Below are 21,174 nucleotides of genomic sequence, written 5' to 3' on the forward strand. Positions count from 1 at the left end.
TATTTAACTACGTCCGAGGGCTGGACATATCATTATATCTTGTTTGGTTTGAGACTAATCTTTAATTTGATTAGTTAATCTTATTTTTTAGTTTTAACTTTTTAAAAAAATAAAATATAAAAAAGATAAAAAGATGTTTGATTACTTAACCGGTTTAAGGGTTCGTAAACTAGTTCAAAAAATATTTTTAAACTCAAAGCAAATAAGGCTCAACCAAGCCGAAAATAATTAGTTGAGTTAATTATCTGATGACAAAATTTCCATTATCATTATTCACAGTTTTTTTAGTTGAAAAGCTAAGTAGAAATCTTAGTATGATAGTATATCCAGGATAGGATTAAAGTGGTTAATGTTGTATGAAAGATTGCTAAACTTAAATTTTAGAGCAATGACTCGATACAAACTAAACTATTTAGTTATTTAAAATAATTTTAATCTCGTGAATGATATATAATATAATTTGCATAAGTCTATTTTTTTTATTTTTTATAAAAATTAGACCAGCTAAGAAAGAGAAATAAAAGATAACTAATTTATCCTTCGGTTGCATTCGATTAATTTTATTTAGTATTAATTAATCTTAAAATCTCAACAGTTGAATTAGAAAAAAAAAATTATAGTTCTTATTAAATTATTTGTCTAAATGTTAACAGTACTGGTTTTATTGTAGTCTGATCTAAGATATCTAAGATATTTTATGAATATTTATTATAACAAATATTATATTTTTACCCAACCATATAAGTTATCCTAGTTATAAAAAACAGTATAACTAGTTAGTGTTTTGAATTAAAAAAGCAATTAGCATTACAATCTCCTGATTGCCCGAGTCTTTTGGTGGCGAACAGCCATGCAAATGCTCAACAACTCACACGCACTCTTCATGGTAATTAGTATAAATTGAAAAGGAGACCATGAGAAAGAGACATGCTTGTATAAATTACATATTCAATAAATACTCTCGATTGATATATAAGAAAAAAGGCATTTTTCTATTCTACAGAAACCATTAATTCATCAAATGGATCAGATTTCGAACCCTAAAAAAGATTAATCCAAACATTTTATGAGGTGACTCTCTCAATCAACCAGCTCGTTTTCCTGGGGAGTGTTAGTATTGATTGCACCTAAATTTCCTCGCCAAATGGTACAATCGAGAGGCCCAGATCTCCAGCGTGAGAGTGGAAAAGGGAAACGTTAATCAAGGGATGCATTGATTAAAGGTTGACGCCAAGAGAGTCTTTTTCCTTGCTCTTTTTAAGGCCAAATAATTTAAGATTAGTGGTGAAGAAATGTCAATCTAGCACCCTATGCAAAGCTAATCTTTACTATTTGGGAGGCAATCCAATCCTCGCTGCTGCTAAGTACTAATCCTTCTGATATATTTGTTAGCGATCTCCATCTCACCATCAGCTTAAGTACTACAATTAATATATAGTTACGCACTTACGCTGCTACTCTCTAAGTCTTAACCCTTTCTATTTCTTTCTTCTCCAAGATTCCATCTCTCTCGCCACTCCCTAAAAATCCTCTCTTTCTCACCCAAATAGTATCTTAGTGCTCTTTCACCACGTTCCTCTGCTTATGGCTCCGGTACTTCCAAATCCCGTCTCCGTAAACTATTAAGTGACTACCGTTCCCTTCCTCCTCAAAGTTGGCATTTTTATCTCAAAGTTTGTATTTTTACGAGCAACAATGTCTAGTTACAGCTCGCCGCTCCTCAACGACGAGCTCTCGAAGCGCACCGTAGTCTTCGGCCTCCACATGTGGGTCCTCGTCGGCATCTGCGTCGGCGCCGCCTTCGTCCTCCTCCTCTTCCTCATCTCCCTCTACCTCGCCTCCAAGCGCAGCAAACCCACCATCCCCATCGCCTCCAAGGAAATCCAAGAAATCCACCGAGACTCATCTCGCGTTTCGGACCCCAAACCGCCGCCGGAATCTGAACCCACCTCGCAATCCATGGAAAGGCAAGCTCTGCTACTCCCCCACGAGGAGGAGAGCCCGATTGCACATCAAAGGATCCACATTGAGATCGGCAAAGGTCATCGGATTACGTACCCGGAGCGCGGGGGAGTAGGTGGAGTTGGGTCGTATGAGACGGCAGCCATCGCGGCCCCAGAGGTGTCACACTTGGGGTGGGGGCATTGGTACACTCTCCGCGAGCTCGAGGCGGCGACGAACAACTTCGCAGATGAGAAAGTGATTGGAGAAGGTGGGTACGGGATTGTTTACCATGGTGTTTTGGAAGATAAGACTCAGGTTGCTGTTAAAAATTTGCTCAATAACAGGTACGATATTGCTAATTTTTATAGCTTTCATAGCAGTTGGTAACATTTTGATCATATTGAAATGGAGTTGATGTTACTCTGTATGTTTATATGATTAATTCAATGTCGACTTCAGGGGCCAAGCTGAGAGAGAATTCAAGGTTGAAGTGGAAGCAATTGGCCGAGTTCGGCATAAGAATTTAGTTAGATTATTGGGTTATTGTGCTGAAGGTGCTCATAGGTATTGCCTTTTCTTATAAAGCATTGCATGTCCATAGTAATAACTAGTTTATAAACTCTTCCTATTCTTGTTCTTGTTGCATTTAGGATACTTGTTTACGAGTATGTGAATAATGGGAATTTAGAACAGTGGCTTCATGGGGATGTTGGGCCTTGCAGCCCTCTTACATGGGAGATCCGCATGAACATTATTCTCGGAACAGCAAAAGGGTATGCTGGGCAATTTTATCTTGTGTATTTCCAATTTAAATTTCTTGTACAATGTTACATTCTTATTTGAGACTCCAATAATCTAGGTTGATGTACTTGCATGAGGGACTTGAACCAAAAGTAGTTCATCGGGACATTAAATCGAACAATATATTGGTTGATAAGCAATGGAACCCAAAGGTCTCGGATTTTGGTCTCGCAAAGCTCTTAGGGTCTGAGAGGAGTTATGTCACTACTCGTGTGATGGGAACATTTGGGTCAGTTTAAATTTCTAAGATTGTTATCTGAACTGATCAGTAGCTATACATTACGAGAATTATTGTTTGTGCTTTGGTAGTTATGTAGCCCCAGAGTATGCTAGCACTGGAATGTTGAATGAGAGGAGTGATGTATATAGTTTTGGGATTCTTATAATGGAAATAATTTCCGGTCGAAACCCAGTTGATTACAACAGACCTCCTGGAGAGGTTAGCTTTCGATTTGTTATACTAACCTTTTGTAGTACTTAAAAAGTTGCAGTAATCAATCTACTAGAGGATTTTCAGGTCAATCTGGTCGAATGGCTCAAGACGATGGTCACGAGCAGGAATTCTGAAGGGGTTTTGGACCCTAAATTGCAGGACAAACCTTCTTCAAGGGAACTGAAGAAGGCTCTTTTAATAGCACTAAAATGTGTGGACCCTGACTCGCTTAAGAGGCCAAAGATGGGGCATGTAATACACATGCTGGAAGTTGATGATTTCCCATACAGTGTAAGTAAACAAATCAGGATATTTAATGAACTCAAACGTCTCTGGATTCTTTGAAGTCTTTGCTTGTTTTCCCTAATCCAGCAATTTATTCAGGTCTATTGCATCATGTAACATGGCAAACTAGTTTCATTTGTTTCATCTAAATTCGTTAGGATCGTCGAGCTGGGCGAACTTTTCGAGAGAGTCCACTGGAAAAGGCAAGATTGCTAGAAAAGCCAGTGACTGAATGTGGTGATAGCAGTGAATGCGAGAGCAATGCCAACATGACTCCAAGATGGGCAAACAATTAGCTACTACGACGCAGAAAGGATGATGCTTTTGATACTTAAAGCTGCTTGATTTCTAAAAAGGTTTCACTACCTTGAACTGGCGCTGTTAAAATACCTTGGTTACATTTGTATATCAGTATATATGTGGCTTTAAGTTGGTTGCTAATACATAAATTTTGCGGAACTCTGGCCTTGTGCCTGCCAAATATATTAGAAAGTGAGAGTTTTGTATAGTTTAAATGAGATCATCATCTCTTGATTCCTGTTGTTTGGAGAAAGTGTACTGAAATTATATCTATTTTGAAACCATTCTCAGAGGTTACTATAGACTGTCAGAAGTGTTTCGGAGGTAGATGAAACAAATATCATATAGTTTATTATTGAATGTGAACAGGAGTCTAGGGAGCATGATTATAAATGCATCTACACAATAATGGCCTATGGCCTATGGGTGGTTGCATTAAAAGGTTTTATTTTCTTTCTTTCAAATTATTTTCCAGCTAATGCCTTTTCTTTTCACAAACTAGTTTGTGGGAAATTTATAAACATATGGGTATTCATCGTTCGACCCTACACTTTGCTTTTTATGCCTAAAAAATATCTTAAATTAATTCTCTTAACAGATAAATAGATAGATAGATAAGTTAAATTAACTATATATATATAGAGGGAGAGAGAGAGAGAGACTTTAATATCTTGAGTACGTTTTCTAAGATTGCGGTAAAAAGAAACGGAGCCACAGCCAGGTCTTCATAAATATTCATATGACTGATTGAATATGATTGATAATAAAGTCAGAATGCAAGTATTCCTTTGTGATAAATTTCCTTATTATATTTTATGGCGGACAAAGTCTCAGATGCCAGTAACCATAATTAAGTGAATCACGTGGAAGCAAGACAATTAATAAGATAGATTCTACTATAAATATTTGTGGAATAGGTACTTGGGGAGAAACTTCCAGCTGGAAATGTTTTATTGCCTTGATGGCCATGGACCCCTCCATTGCTACATAATTGAAGCTGCTGCAGTTGCAAAATGAGTGGCGATCTCTCTCTCTCTCTCCTCTCTGTGTGTTCTTCTTGAGTGGCAAAAGGAGAAATAGAGCACAGCAGTAATGGTATCTTGCTCCCCTTCATTTTGGACTTAGTTTTGTATCTTCTTGCTCTCAGCTTGAGAAGAGGGGGTGGTCCATTGGCATGCATGCATTCTTTCAGAACAGTGATTTCTGTGAGTTCCAGTGCATGAACTTGTTACATATATTATGCAATTATTCAAAGACAAGCCTTTTTTAAAGAAGGACCCATCAGTCCTTTATGGTGAGCATTTAGTTGTAGGAGCTGCATGGATTCTCCTGTCCATTTTGTTGGAGAAGATAATTTCACTATCTATATCACTGCGTTTTCTGACCATCTTCTATCACCGACAAAAGATATTACTATTTTACTGTAGTTTGAAAATTATTTACTAAAGTACCATAGTTGTTGGTATATAAACGCATAAAGGGTAGTAGATTGGTCGAGAACTCTTATATTAATTGGTTGTCGGAAATAAATAATGACTCTAATATCATGCATATCTAATTCATATCATCTGTGATTTGTTCTTACTGCCATTCTTTAGAGCTGCATGTCTAATTAATAGCTTTATATGATCAATAAACTAGATTGAAGTTGCTGTACGAACACTGGTGGTGAATTAGACAAATAGGAGTTCATTCAATGGGTGAATAGTAATGAGAATGATTGGACTAATAATAAAAGTAGCTTCAATTAGACAAAATATGATAGCTTTTTTTTTTGTATGCATACCCCTCTAAAAATATTTATCTATGTGTGCACCTTTCTAAAATTCATATTATGTATACTCTTTACACCAATGGATTTTGCGTGGATGCCTTTGAGGTTAATTCTTAACACTATAAGTTAAAAATTGAGTAATTAATTTAGTCTATGACATTGCAACATCACATATTTGAATGCTATGGTACATTATTATTTATCTTAAACATTGAAGAAAGGAGCCATGCGATGAGAAAGTTCTGCTTCATCCCATGACGGTCATCTGAGTCACTTCTCTTTGGTGTCCAAGCTGATAGTTTAATCTTTGATGGACTTCTACTTCATCGTATCATCTGTATTGGCAGTTTACCAGACACTTTCATTGGTTTGATAATGTTAACCAAATTTTAGGATTTCCAATTGCTGATATAGAATCAGCTTGGACTACAATGATGTCATGTTGATTTGTTTTAAGTCTACAGTACTCTTATTTTCACCTGATAGACTGGATCACAAGTTAGCTATATAACATCTTCTTTGTATTTCAAACTTTATTTGTATATATATTGCAATCATAGGTTTATCAAAGAACATCTCCAAATATGCAATCCATGAAGGCTACAAAAAATCAAATACACAAAAAAAATATATAGATTCCAGATTGTACAGAAGCTCTGAATTAACTCAATGCCAGGAGGCTACTAACAAATGATAAATCTCATGGTAGATTAACTCAATGCCAGGAGGCCACTAACAAATGAAAAATCTTATGATAGCAGGATCAGAGCTATCGATGCAGTCCCAAACAACCAACTTTTTCGATATCCCAAGTTCAAAATCGGAGCATCGGATGTATTGGATCCCGCCAAACTTTGAGTAGGTGCTCGGGGCGGTGATGGCGGTGGCGGGGGAGGCACATCGCAAGTGCCGAAGGTGGCGTTAGCCTGTGTCAGTAAATAAGAAATAAGATAACAAGTCAGCATGATATTTTGCTAGGAGATATAGTGATTAGAAATTTGCTGTCAATGAGAGCTGATACAGTAGGAAACAAGGTTTGCTTTGTACTGGGGATAAGCTTCTATTCCTTCATAAATTTCCACTAGGCTACTACTAAACCTTATAAAGATAATTTACATCCTACTTTGTTATGTAACTCATTTGTTTGTGTGCTCTCTGTTGCCTTTGAAAGATGTATCGCTCACCTTGCAAAATGTAATGTCATCACACCCACAGACCAGGTGTCCATTTGCTACATCTGTAGCTTCTGGAGCTCCACCTCCATTACTCCTCTGCATTAGATAAAACCAGAAGCTAATTTAGCAACAAAAACAATATTGCCGTTAAACTCAAGCTCAACCATGAGAGAAAAATAAGTAATTCTATAGTGTTACCATATAGAAATCAACTGCTATATAATTGGCCCACCGCTTTTTGGACAAATCATGACAAGTTGTAAGCATGCTAAGAAGAGGCTCTGAATTATCTGCACAAGCTGCTGTTAAATTTGGATTTGTTTTGAAGTAGTTCATTAGAACAAGTGACTTGGATGTTGTGTTCATTGGCGAAGATTCCTCTCTGTTCGGACACGATCCAGCTTGCATCCCTTCATCGCCATCTTCATTTTATGAAACAGAATGTCAAACAAAGAATGTAATGATATGATAAATTCCGATTTGATTCCAATTGGATTTATGATAAATTCTTACATTGGTTTTCTACTACGTAGTTCCACTCATAAGCGATGCCTTCGGAGGCCTCCTTGGCTGACTTGGATGTGAAAACAAGCAGACGCTGATTCTTGCTGATCATGTCACTGAGCAAAGGCCAGTCACCCCCATTCTTAGGCATGCTAGACACAGGGAACCAATACTTTGTTAGGCCAGAAGCATTAAACACCTTGGTGAGGCCTCCTGCTGCGGTGTAATCTTCAATGAATATGGTGATGACCTCCGAAGGGTTCGCTTCGAGGAAAACCTGGATCTCTTTGAGGACATTGATGGCAGGTTGCTGATGGAATACTATGGGGGATTAGTTGTTAATTGCAAGATTATATTGACGGAATAAATTAGGATCAAAGTTATAACAATCTTACAAAGGCAGTGACGTTGTAACACATGCCGCCAAACGAGTGGCACAACCAGATGTCGTTCTCGAAGTCATACATGTCAAGCATCAAACCCCTGACACCATTCTGCTTTCAGATCAACCAATCTTTTATTAGGTACCTAGGAATTGGTTTGAAAAAAGAACCTCATAGTATATTCAAAAAAAGAGAAAAAAATCATGGATACTCTTTTACTTTCTATTAGCTTTGTTAAATGTAGGAATTATTAGAACTTAGAATATATGGTTAAAATCTATAATAATTGTTTAGATTATTGTATATATTTTCATAATTGGTATTAGATATTATCATGATTGATTTTATAATATTCTTAAAATATTTTCAAGATATTATTTTGAGAATATTCTTTGTCCTAGCACATTATGATAATATCTCTTATATCCTACCATACTTACTCTCTCATATTTGGTATAAATATGTCAATACCATCTTGTTGTATTTTTTTATTATTTTAATGGCCTCATTCAACTATAAATAAGCTACCACTTTGTGTATCTTAATACACAGAAATACAATCAATCTTTCCAATTTCCACCATACTCCTATTATTCTCTTTCTCTTTAGTTTTCTTCATAATAAAACAAATTATTAACAGAAATTTCATAGTGATGTTATCCTTTCAAGCTTCCTAGCAGAAATGCAACCTCATGATAACTCAATGGAAGTAATTGAGGCACAAATAAGGACAAATTAAATAACAAAACACTAACATAAAAGTAGGAAATTACATAATATACCCTTAAAATACTAAAATTAAAGGATAATAAATTGACCCGACAGAACAATCCGGCGGAACTATAGTTGTTTGTTACTCCATAGCTCATAAGCAAACTCAACGGTAGAATTCAGCCTTCATATTTGCAATTCGAACTGGTATGATAGAGTAGCAGAAAATAGAATGCAAAGCCGAGTTAGGTATCAACCACCCTATCCTTAATCGAATGGACTGAGTTTGATTTAAGAGCAAACAGGAATCATATGTGGAAAACCAATAGGAAATTCTACACAGTTAGAATAGTATGAATTTGCTTCACTAGGAAGGAGGAAGAAACTTGTTTCACTTTTACATCCTTAAGTTAGGAATATATGCCACCACAAATTAAATCAATTGCTTTAAACCAAATTAACAGGTTCTTATTAGTTTCAGCTCTGTAGGTTTCCAGTGGGCCTGGAATAACCAAAATAGGTTATGGAATCTTCTATAGATGGTGGGAAAACTTGCGAGTTAGAACAAATCCAACTTTCTCATAAAATTTCTTTTTCTAAGAAAGTGGGTCGGGCCAGGTTATATTATTAAGAAACCTTCTCTTGGATGTTGACAATGATTCTTCTAGAAAGCAAGACTTGGGATTATGATTTTTTTTTTTAATTCCATTTTGTTTACTTTAGTTATTTAGACTTATCCTTCATAGGAAAAGTATTGGCATTTTGCCAATATTAAACTACTTCCCTAACCTAACTTCAACAAAATCTAATTGAGTATTCAAATCAAAATCGGATACTTTAAACTTCAAAGAAGTCTTCTCTCGGATCCATTGGCAGCAACCATCAAGGTAGGTATTGAATGGGAGGGATACTGCTGTGAAATCTCTGCAGCCTGTGGACGATCAGCCAATTGGATGATGCCACGTTCTATGGATGCAAGAAATTCCTGCAGCTAATTCTCATTGCCAAATCTAAGCTAATAAACTGACCGTTTGTGAAAAAAAATATTTAAAATAGTAAGATGCGCATCTCCTATATAAATTATGTCCGCTCAAAATAGACTAACTCAATTTTAAGAACTCAATCTTACTATTACCAAAATCTAAGAAAATTTTAATGCAAATAACTTCTAATGAACTAACTTATGAAAGAAAAATCTGATAAATTACGAAATGCCTCTTTTATCTCCGTTAGCCCTAGAATGAAGTAATGCAAACAATTATACTAATAATGTTTTAATGATAACTATGGTCATCCAACCGACTCATCCAACTGGTGGACATTTTCAATAATAATAATAAAAAAAACCTGATGGACAATTTGCGCGTCTGGACTCGGTCACGCAGACTAAATAGGACCCAGAGTTGTGACTTGCAAACCCAACCATCCAACCTACTCTAGACGACGATTTTTCCGTCGTTCCCGCAATGCGATGGAATAGGTGCTGTCCGACATTTGCTACCTAACTACACCCCCACCACACTCTTATTAATAGTGTTAAGTTATAAATAAATAATAATAGTCTCCTATTAGTACTACCTGGCCTCTAAATATTCTCTTCTTATAAAAACTATTTTAAATATCGAAAGTAAAAAAGATTAATTTCACTTCAATCCTGCACTGTCACTATTTTTATATATCCACCTGAGTTTTTTTTTTCGCATAAACTTTTAAATAAATAAATTATTTGTTGAAATAGTTCATACAGTTACTTTATTTTTCAGTTCATTAAAAAAATTAGAAATTACGTAAAAAACAGTAATAGTTCGTGTACCAAATAAATTATACTATATAAGAAGTAAATGCAATACAGATTTTTAGCTAGAATATTACTAAAAGCTTCCCGTTACCGCACGACCACCAACTCCGGCGGCGGCCGCTCGGTTTCGAACGAGACAGAAAGAGGTAATGGTTGAGCGGTACCTTGAGCTGGGCGGTGACGGTATCCTCCTGGTTGGTGGGTGAGACGAGAAGCGCTCCGGTCGCCGACTTCTCCCCCGTCATCGCGTACGAGTTGTGCGTCGTCAGCCACGAATACCGATTGAACGGCAGATCTTTCGCCTGGTCCCGAAAATCCAATCCAAATCAACCAAACCCGATTCAAAAATTCGAATGGGAATTGAGGGTAGAGGATTCTGACCTTCGATTTCGGATCCGTCGGCGAGATTTGGGTGCAAATTGGCTGCTGGGATCCGCCGCAGCTGTCGCAATGCAGCCCGGCGTTGCAATCTCGATCGGCCGAGCACGTGCCTCCGAGCTACAGAAATCGAATTAAAGCTATTACGAAATTGAGATTAGATAGAGAGATTCGATCATTTGAGTGAGGCGAGCGACGAGAACCTGGGAGGCATGAGAGAGAAGAGGAGAGACGAGGAGTAAGAGTAGAAGAAAGGGCTGCATCGGGAATCGCGCTCCTGCGAGTTAACAGTCTTTTTTAGCCGTCCGATAGGAGCGGAGATGGAAGAGGGCGGCGAAATGGAACGAGAGGATGAGAGAGGTTTATACTTTATATACGAGTCTGCGAGCCGGAGAAGGTACCAAAGGTGGTTGTTGGATCTTAGGTCCGGACCGAGTACAACCCAAGCTGTAAGGATTTCTTGCTCTTTGGATACGCGGCTTTATCTCATCGGCTCTCTCACAGCAGACATTAAAGCCAAGTATTGTGCCAACTGCTAAGCACGCCTATAAATTTGTTTGACCAGGGACTCACATTTTAAAAGTTTTCATAAACAAATTTGGTGTGCTGATGAACTCAACAAATTATTATATACATATATTAAATATTAATTAAACAAATCTAGAGGTCACCCACTTCACATAAGACGAATAAGATTGAATCTAGCTTGAAACAAGCTGAGTTGACCATTAGGCCAATCACTAACCAACATGAGTGATTGGGAGGTTTGTGGGAAAACCTCTTTAGGACGAATTGCTTCAGAGTGTGGAGCAGGTGTCCAGATTCCACAGTATGTATTTGTCCAGGTGCTCCTTTGCGGCACAAGGAATCTTTCACTGCAAAGAAAATACAAATGCACTTTTAGCTTTTCCCATTTCACACCTGCAACTGCATCCTTTTAATCCCTCTTCCACACCAACACTACCCATTGATCTCCTATTGCTTGCTACCTTATATATATATATATGTAATGCCCACCAAAATCCCCAGCTATTGTAGACTGAACAGTGATGACAATTTGAACGAACCAGTGGGCAGTGGAGCTACAGCTGTAGCGTAGTTCAATTATCATATGATATTGGGGAAATTAAAAGGCTGCAGCGTTGCACAGCGATTGAGTCCTTTTCCTCCTAAAAATGACGGAAATCTGCACGTTTTTTGGACATTTTTTTAATCTTTCTTCTTTTGAAGTCCAATAGGAGGACTCAGGAGTCAGGACTGGGGCCTAACTCCTGTGGCTTTTTTGGGGCTTGGCTGTGTCTAATTGCAAAGAGAGAACTTTATTCTTGTTCTTCCCCCTCATCCTCACGATAGCTTGGGGTTAAGATGGAATCATCAACTGCTTATTTTCTCATAGCGTCTAAAATTATTTATATAACTTTTTGAGTGAAAAAAATTAAATGGAAAACGAACAGAAGTGATGCTTTAGATATTTTAGGCCCTTACATTAATTTTTATAAATTTAAATAACCTAATAATTAAAGATAACGAGACAATCATAGAAAAAAAAAATTGAAGTATTAATCCCAATAATAGACAAAATATAGCAAAGAAAATAAAATATAGCCTCCGAGATATACCTATAAATTCCACGTGACGAGTTTAAGTCATTACTCTGAACCAAAGACTAAGCTAAAAGAGAAATGAATAGCATATACACTATCATATGAGCCAGTGATCTAATGGTGAAGATGGTGGTAAAATTCTCACATAATATCTACTAACGCCGTCCCATTCGAATGCCTCACTTGCTCGCTGCTAATACTATAAGGTCAATGCGCACAAAAAAAGTTAAAAAAATTATATAAAAATAGATAATTATTTCACGCATAGCTATCATACGTTTTATTTTATTTTGAAGTTTTTTGGGCTAAAATCAATTGGGGCCTGGGACGGTTAGCGAGGCTAATTTTGATGTCTCACTGTGTGGATAGAAAAATGATGGCCTTGGCCCATGCTGGAGTCAGTCATACAAGTCTCGAGCCACGCGTGTTTGCGTGTCAGGAAAGCAATGTGAATGGAGTTTAAAGTTTAAACTTTGAAATAGCCGTCCAAGGAGGACTGGATCACAAAAATTCATAAATAATATTTCGTATCTTAAATTAGTTACCAATAGGTAAAAATTTAATTTTAAATAATTCATAAAACGAGGTCATTAATTGAGCTGCTGAAGATCAAAAGATAAAGTGTAAATAATAATAAATACAAAATATGAGGTGTTATTAATCAATCTCCAATGGGGGAAAAAAAGGAAAAGAGTAAAGGCTAAAGCCCTCGTCACGAGAGTAGTGACCACAGCATTCACACTGTAGATTCTCACTCTCACTCACACTCTCACTCTCTCTCGAGTCTCGGCTCTGCACTCTCCTCTCTCTCTTCCCCATGCCGTCTCTGCTTCTGGGCTTGCTCTTCTCCATGACCATTCTCGAGTCTCGCCACATTCTAGCGATCGCGGGAGGTTGGTTGTCTTCCAATGATCTCTTCATCTCTTCCTCATTTGATGTGATCGGGATTTAAAAAGAGCCTTCTTTTTGCCTCCGTAGTCAAAACATTGTCAGCCCGTCCTTTTGTGCTGGTTGCTATTGGGAATGCCAGTATTTATGATGCGGCTTCTCTTCCATTTGTGATTTTCAGCGAGCTTTTGTTGCTTTTGGTTCGATTTTTGCTTGGAAGTGGTTAATCGGGAGATTGGTTGTGTCCATTTTGTTGTTTTCCTTCTTATTCCTTAACAATGTGAAATAGTTTGTATTGTCTTTTCTGTTTATGGGGTTGGGTTTGTGTTGATTCTGTCGTTTACTTTTGGCATGAAAGGTGTTGAGTGGTGGGTTTTTCTTTCCCCCCTTTGGTTGTTCCTTACTTAACAACTTAATAAAAAACCTCTTCTTTGATTTTTTTTTTTGGATTTGTATAAAAATAGATTACTGTGTCATGCTTTTATTTCTGGATTAAAGCACGTTAGTCAATATGGCCGAGAAGTTAGCTGTTAATGGGAATCATCTGCATTAGTAGGGGGAAAAAATGTAACGATTTTTTTTTTCTTTTGACGACCCGCATTCTGATGATTATTTCAGAAGCTTTCTAGTTGCGTAGCTTATCGTTTATTTGAAATAATAGCTGATGACGGTTTTGCATGTATAATTGTGGTTAGTCTGAGACATGCATAGCAATGCTCAATAATGATATAACAACTGCCCGGAATATCATCACTCTGAAGGCTTGAAAAGGAAAACGTAAGTGGGTTATTATTCACGATTATATATTTGGTTGGAAGGGTAACCAAAAGGACTAGGATAAGTTGGCGGATGGGTACATTTCAGTAAGGTGACTTATAAGAGGCTAAATGCATGGATAAAAACCCTTGTCAGGGACCCATCAGACCCGGAAGAATTTATTGTTGAATTTGTTATCCTTCTGTTGTGTGATCATTTGGTCATCAACAGAGAGAAAGACTATACATTCAATGCTAATTTAGAGATCTACAATTGTATTCCTTGTAAGGTGAAATCCATAAATTTATATATATTAATATATGATACTAGCCTTGGATAATTAGCACAAAAAAGTGAAATGGCGTTAGATTTCTCACTAAATACTTTTACTAAAGAAATATTTTATATGCGGAAGGTAATAGATTGCATTATCTTATACTAAGCTAAGTCGATTGTGAGACTTCTTTACTTTATTTTACTTTCTACTAATGATTAATAAGGAATTATAATCCCAAAGTTGCTAATATGATATAAGTGCTAATTTTGAGAATTTTATTCTAATTAAAAGTTGTGTTTGCTAACAATTTTCCTCCCACTCTTTCCTAGGGTTCGGTATTTTAGCACCTCTCCAGTGCCTGTTTAGTACTCGGTTTTGTTTTCACTTAAATCTCTATTTGATGAATCTGTTACACTGATCGCCGTTCATTGGTCACGCAGATTGTCCCCTGGATTTTAGTTGGGCGAACTTTACGTTAGCAGCAGCTTCTTGTTCAAATCAGAATGAGCGAGGGAAATGCTGCCGTTATATTAATGCCTTTGTTGCCATCTCCATTGCTCGTTATGCAAATGGAACAGGAAAGCTGGGAGTACCACCAGCATTCTCTGAGACCTGTCTTAGTTCTGTATCAGAAACATTCAATCTATATGGCATTCCTGCTATTGCTGCTGCATCTTGTGGACTGGGGGCAAAAATTCGAGTTTCTTATCAGTGTGACGGGAGAGCAACTGTGTTGGAGATGATGCAGTCTCCTAACTTTAATGATGTCATTGAAAACTGCAAGGCGCCACTTTCATTGGAAAATAGTTGCAAGACATGCTTAAATTCAGGCATCTTGTACCTTCATCGCCTTGTTGGAGCAGATAATGTCACCTTAAGTGTCTGCCGTGATGCAGTTTTTGTCACACTCGCAAATCAAGAAAATAATTTGTTAGCTGATGACACGGCAACTTGCTTCTTTGGTGTTCAAGGACTTATCACTCTACCAGGTTCTGTTATCTTGTCAGTAGATTGTGTTTGCATGCCATGTTAACTATATGCTTCTTAAAACTTATGTCTTATTAAGTACTTAAAAAGAAAGTGATGCCATCTTTTCACTTTTTTTTTCTTAATTTCAGATCATTATTACCACCTCTTTTATTGATTTTGTTTTCAACAGATTCATGATTATTCTGTACTATTCATTGTGGTTATTCATTTTGAGAGTGCAAAATTGGTGTTCCAATTTCATGTCATTTCATAGTTTATTCTAATGATAATTGATGTATACTTGTACAATTATCTCCGATTTCAGAATTTAATATGTTTTGTATCAAACAGATTGTGTCTGTTCATCTGTTGGAATCATGCCAGTTTTGTAGCGATGTACAAATTTGTAAACTTGCAGATATTTCTTCTTCTGTCCAATGGAAAAACTTTTAACTCCAATCAGTCAAAAGAACTTATTTCATGCTCATGTGGGCTTCATCTGTATTTTAAGTTGATCCTCTAATTCTTGAATGTTTCAGAATTGTCAGTCAACTCACCTACCCCTGCATCTTCTCCAAGTCTCATTTCTTCTGATTCTCCAAGTCAGAACCATACTGGTATTTTAGCCAGGAAAGGATCCCGTCAATACCATCTCACTTTGATTCCAGGAATTGGAATTGGGGTTATAGCGGTTGCAGCTGTGCTGTTACTAATATTAATACTACTTATTCATAAAAAGAGCAGGGAACTAAAGAGTGTAGATGCTTCCACTGAGCCAGCATATAACACCTTCGCGCAAACACAAGCTCGGAAATGTCAAGAAGGTTTGTACCAACTTCTCTTTTCAAAAGAATATCTAGTAATACAAACAAATGTTCAATTTCTGATTGTTATTTGTTCTGAATATATAAAAAATAACTACTCAAAGGTTTAACCTTTTGAATGGAGATAGATGTACTATAGTTGCACAATCAATTTGGATGAAAGTACCATATATTTCGAAAAGTAATTAATCACAAGGATCAGCTGGCTTTGTGGATGAGCTGTAGTGTTATGTGTATGTTAGACAGGTACAGTGAGATTAAACTGGAGAGGAAGAGACTGCTGCATTGAAGAACAGCCTTAAAAAGATTACTGTGCTTTGCATGATACTTTTGATTATTATCGAAATTGTTCATGTCTGGTCCTTGGCTTTTGGGTATTTCATCAGGATATGAGAAGCCTAGGTTTTCCAAGAGAATGCCATACTGGAAAATGATTTTCACATGTTTGACAAGTTAATGGTTGCTTTAGAATCTAGTGATGTGAAATGGTGTTCTTGATTTGGCCCAAACGTTAGACTAGTCAGGGGGGCCTAAGATATATCCATAGAATTTCATTAAGAACTGTTTTTAATGGCATCATTTCCCAGGCCCATCATCCATAGTCCGGAGATTTAGCTACAAGGAAACAAGGAAGGCAACAGATAATTTCAGCACCATTATAGGAAAAGGTGGTTTTGGAACCGTCTACAAGGCTCAGTTTAGTGATGGTTCTCTAGCTGCTGTGAAACGGATGGATAAAGTTTCAAAGCAAGGGGAGGAAGAATTTTGTCGAGAAATGGAGCTTCTAGCCAGACTGCACCATCGCCATCTTGTTGCACTCAAGGGCTTTTGTGTTGAGAGGAGTGAGAGGTACTTAATTTTCTCAAAGCTTTCTTTTCTCCACATCCATGATCGGACAAATTACTGCAATGTAATGTTTATTGTTTTGTTTGCAATAATATTGACAGGTTCCTTGTTTATGAGTACATGGAAAATGGAAGCCTGAAGGATCATATCCATTGTGTGCACCTCATTCTTTCCTTCTCACCTTTTTTGCTCTTATGTTACTAGTTTCATTGCTTCTTATTAAGGTCCCTTTGTTACCCATGCAGCACCTGGCAAAAATCCTTTGAAGTGGCAGACTAGGTTACAGATCGCCGTTGATGTAGCCAATGCTCTGGTAAAATTTAATCTGGCAATTGTAAGAAGAGCATAAATAATTTCATACTAATTAACATACTATTTACAATGATTCCTTCATATATAATCTTCATGTTTTCTTGAATTTGAAAGACCATTAAATTTGGTGTCTCTGAATTTTATGATCTGAAAGCTCCTAAACCTATCAAGACACCTCCCTAATTCACCTCAATATGTAATTGGCGTGCCTAGTGATTTTTCTATTCTGTGCGAACCTATCTTTATATCAGACACATTTCCCTATGCTTGACAGCATATATTCCTTCAGTGGTTGGCCATTGTGAGCTAATTTTTAATGGAATATTCCTAACAGATTATTGTTGAAGTTAATAAACACATATAAATGTCTAAAATATTGCCCCTTTTAAGTATAGTGTAAGGTATTTATCAATAATTTTTCACATAAAATGAGATATATTTTATTGTATTATGATATTGGGTATAACATTGGATAGCTTTTAACTATTTTAATAATTTATTTAAAGACAAAATTGTCTTTTTCAATTGAAGTTGTGTTTTACTCATGATAACTTAGATTTAACTAACATAATGATATTTTTGAAAGAACAAAATTATTTACGTGGCAATTATGATATTTTGAATAATGTAGTAGCAATTATTACATATTGAAAGTTTTCGGTGGCAATGTGAATCCCAATTTTATAATAGTAGACTTTATTTGTAACTATTAGTTTTTCGTCAAAATGAAACAAGAATGTAAGGGTTATCAATTGAGAATATAGCAATTATGGAGAGCAGCAAAGTGTAATGCCTTGTCGAAATTTTGGTCTAAACTGAAGTGCCAACAATGTCCAAAGATAGAAGCGGCGTTGTAACAAAGCTAGACTCGAGGGATACTACGTTAAATTAGCAAGACTGATACTTATTCGCTGCTGTATTGTTAAATGGATAAGTGGTAGTCCCTTTTGTTGAATTTGGAGGAAGTAAACGCATCACTTGTGATCTTATCTAATTAGAGAAGATATTTAAGACTCTTGGTTTTATCTTTACCCTCGTAAATATGTAGGAAGATATTTAGAATTCTTAGTCTTATCTCTAATCTCGTAAATCTCTAGAGAAGATATTAAGAAACCTTAGTAGCTAAATTTTCTTTTGTCTCTATATAGAAGGCTTGACCACTCTACTTGTAAAGGAATTTAAAGATAGTGAATTGAAATAAAGGTGAGAACTTCACAAAGAAACATTGTCTTCTCTAACTTATTAAAGCTTTTTTTTTTTTGCATCTCCACTACCTTTACTTCTAGGTTTACCTTATCTTGTAAAGATGGTGGAGTGCCGTGTGGACTAGCAAACCGATCAAAAAAATTAAATCCATAACAAAAGTTATAGTATCTGAGCACTCTATATTATAGGTGTTCTAAAGGTTTGAGGGTTGGGAGGAAATAGGAGTGCATGAATGTAGGGCCAAATTGGTGATGCATGATGATTATGAGTTCTTATGGGTTATCATTTACTTCTTTCAGTTCTTTTACTGGATTTCCTTTAAAGCACCATCACTCACAGATAAAGTGAATGAGGTTAATTCTTGACCTGTATTTTGAGTTATTATTGTTTTAATAAAAAAATGTTTTCCATCTCTCACTATGGATTCCCAGGTATTTTGTTTGCTTAACAATTATTGTGCAAAGAACATGTTATTGAGATTTGCAAGTAGCTTCTAACTTCTGTTATGTAAATTTACCAGCTCGATTTGTCTGAAAGCAAGCTGATTTGGTAATACATCTTTCATACTGCAAAGTTAAGTAATCTAAAAATTTCAATTCTCTGAAATGATTTTTACCTTGCAGGAGTATCTCCATTTCTATTGTGATCCTCCCCTCTGCCACAGAGATATAAAATCTAGCAATATTCTTTTAGATGAAAATTTTGTTGCAAAGGTTTGAAGTCCAAATTTCTTGGTTCATGTTTCAGTTATTAGTTTCAAATTTCTTGAGTCTCCTGACACATGCTTACATGCAGGTTGCTGATTTTGGTCTGGTGCATGCATCAAGAATTGGTGCCATCTGTTTTGAACCAGTAAGCACTGATATCCGAGGAACTCCAGGTAAAAATATTTTATGCCAGTTTTTCCAGCCAGTAGTGTTTGTGTTAGTACAAGTGAGTTTCTGCACAGATGCATATAATTGATAATTCTGATACAAATGCTTGGATTTATAATATATCATTTTTGCCATACTTAAATCGACCCGAAGAGGGTTAATAATGCAACCATCTGTTTAATTTGTATCTATCTTGTACTAAAGATTTGCAAACAATGAAATGATAATGACATGGGTGTATACTGAGCCAAGCCTGGTCTGAAACCTTATAAGGGCATAGATCTAAGCCAGCTCAGTCAATTAAGAAGAGAAATATGCGACTCGTCCCAATAGAAACTGGCCAGGCTGGTTGGTAAGATTTAGTCAGGCCTATTATCCACTTTTTCCACTTTCATAAACCCATATTTGTTATAGTCTTGAGGTATAATAGTATAATTTTTGTCTTATTCTTCACCCACATCTGGATTCTTTTTTCTTTTTCCTTTTGTTTTAAGTTCATACTTTTTAACTCTATATGGCATCCTTGGTTACAGCAATAAAGATTGGTATGTGAGAGAAAACCGATGAATAAGATCCTTGATATCATCCTGCACGTGGATGTAGCAGCGGTTGAGGATAAAAGGAATTGTGATAGAATAGCATCTGGTAGTTACTGATAGCAAAGCTGTGTAATCAAGAGTTCTGAAGGATCAGTCATGATGAAATTTTGTAGATAGTGGTCGCTGCATCTTGCGTTTAATTTCATATTAGTAAAATATACATGTTAAAAACTTCTTGATTGATCTGCAAGTATTCTTTTATTAGAGTTTAAAATCCATACATAAAAATCTTTCAGGGTATATGGATCCTGAGTATGTGGTAACTCAGGAGCTGACGGAGAAGAGTGATGTGTACAGCTACGGTGTATTGCTACTAGAGCTTGTGACTGGGCGGAGGGCGGTAAAAGATAACAAGAATCTGGTTGAGTGGTCTCAAAAGTTCATGACAACAGACTCGAGGCTACCCGAACTGGTGGATCCTGCAATAGGAGACTCATTCGACATGGAGCAGCTCCATGTGGTCACAGGGATCATTCAGTGGTGCACCCAAAGAGAAGGCCGCATGAGGCCATCGATCAAACAAGTCCTTCGGGTGCTCTCTGAGAGATTGGACCCGGTGCAGAATGACTTTACAGAGGGCATGGAAGATGAAGCAGGTGAATGTTATCTTGTAGGTAGGACCAGCAAATCAAGGATATATGGAAATGAGCTCCCTCATAGTGGTGACGCTAGGTGTCTTCAATCTTCTTCAAGCACATCAAGATCCTACTGTAGCCGCAGCATCTTGCTCGAGGGCGGTTCACCACAATCACCCCCTGGCCTTTTCTCTCTCTGATTATAATCTTTTAATCTTGGCCAATCTTTTGCTCTCATTTTGTTACTTCACATTTCCTTCTGTCATAATTGGCTTTTTTGGCAAATTCAGATGCACGCAAATCCTTATGTCTAGCAAAGCTGACAAAATGTGGTGTTTGCTCTGCATATGAAGAATCCTACTTCCTCTTCGTTAAATTGTTTCTATCTTCAAGCTTAGAAGATCTCGCTTCTAGATGCAAAACCAGTCGCTCAATTTTGTACTGGAAGATCTCACTTATTATTGTGTACAAAGTGGCCTCTGCTGCATGGTAAGAAATCATGGTTCCTGCTGAAATTTGAGCAAGAACCAAGAGGAAGAAACAGTTATAGTTTCACAATGAATATCATACTTACAAACAATCAGAAATTTGTTAAATTTATTACTCTTGTATTTTGTTGAAAGCTGTGTGCTTAACCAGTTTGTGGATATCACATGAACCATGGCTGAGTTTTACTGCCCCAAAACTCACTACAAACCTGTCATAATCAATCAGAACAATGTTAGGATATACCATACAGTGCATAGCTTCAATCGCACTCACAAGCAATGCATTCATTTAATGCTTTCTTTGTTAATGACCTGTCCCAAATAGTTCGTTACTAAACAGGGACATACTTTGGAACAAGAAGCCACAAACAAAACATTGATGCAGGCCTTTATATGTAAGCTAAAAGAAATTATCCTTTGGATAGTATATATATATATACTATCCAAAGGATAATTTCTTTTAGTTTCT

The 21,174-nt window shown here is 36.6% G+C and overlaps 3 protein-coding genes across 5 annotated transcripts; 2 read left to right on the forward strand and 1 right to left on the reverse strand.

Annotated features, from left to right (window-relative positions):
* The first annotated feature begins 1,408 nt into the window (after positions 1-1,408).
* Positions 1,409-4,060, forward strand: LOC140793064 (probable serine/threonine-protein kinase At1g01540). Of its 3 annotated transcripts, XM_073144416.1 has the most exons (8): positions 1,449-1,626; positions 1,710-2,288; positions 2,404-2,508; positions 2,595-2,717; positions 2,804-2,974; positions 3,055-3,184; positions 3,263-3,469; positions 3,622-4,060. In XM_073144416.1, the coding sequence occupies exons 2-8, from the start codon at positions 1,765-1,767 to the stop codon at positions 3,757-3,759; spliced, it is 1,398 nt and encodes a 465-aa protein (XP_073000517.1). In that variant the 5' UTR covers positions 1,449-1,626; positions 1,710-1,764; the 3' UTR covers positions 3,760-4,060. The 3 variants fall into 3 exon arrangements, with proteins under 3 accessions (XP_073000516.1, XP_073000517.1, XP_073000518.1); XM_073144415.1 differs by having other exon boundaries at positions 1,409-2,288; XM_073144417.1 differs by having other exon boundaries at positions 1,545-2,288; positions 3,563-4,001.
* Positions 4,061-6,052: 1,992 nt separating this feature from the next.
* On the reverse strand, positions 6,053-10,863 carry LOC140791664 (PI-PLC X domain-containing protein At5g67130-like). Its single transcript, XM_073142275.1, has 8 exons — positions 10,690-10,863; positions 10,490-10,606; positions 10,273-10,410; positions 7,612-7,710; positions 7,226-7,526; positions 6,911-7,134; positions 6,722-6,808; positions 6,053-6,463 (listed from the first exon to the last, which is right to left on the reverse strand). Exons 1-8 carry the CDS (start codon positions 10,747-10,749, stop codon positions 6,287-6,289), a joined length of 1,203 nt encoding a protein of 400 aa, XP_072998376.1. The 5' UTR covers positions 10,750-10,863; the 3' UTR covers positions 6,053-6,286.
* A 1,932-nt stretch (positions 10,864-12,795) lies between these two features.
* On the forward strand, positions 12,796-20,902 carry LOC140791688 (probable receptor-like protein kinase At1g49730). The gene is made up of 9 exons (XM_073142301.1): positions 12,796-12,983; positions 14,452-15,000; positions 15,520-15,804; positions 16,392-16,653; positions 16,752-16,804; positions 16,896-16,963; positions 18,792-18,881; positions 18,964-19,048; positions 19,879-20,902. Exons 1-9 carry the CDS (start codon positions 12,908-12,910, stop codon positions 20,415-20,417), a joined length of 2,007 nt encoding a protein of 668 aa, XP_072998402.1. The 5' UTR covers positions 12,796-12,907; the 3' UTR covers positions 20,418-20,902.
* Positions 20,903-21,174: the final 272 nt, after the last annotated feature.

Source organism: Typha latifolia, chromosome 7 (assembly GCF_019914945.1).
Source record: "Typha latifolia isolate L0001 chromosome 7, TyphaL0001v2, whole genome shotgun sequence".
NCBI lineage: Eukaryota > Viridiplantae > Streptophyta > Magnoliopsida > Poales > Typhaceae > Typha > Typha latifolia.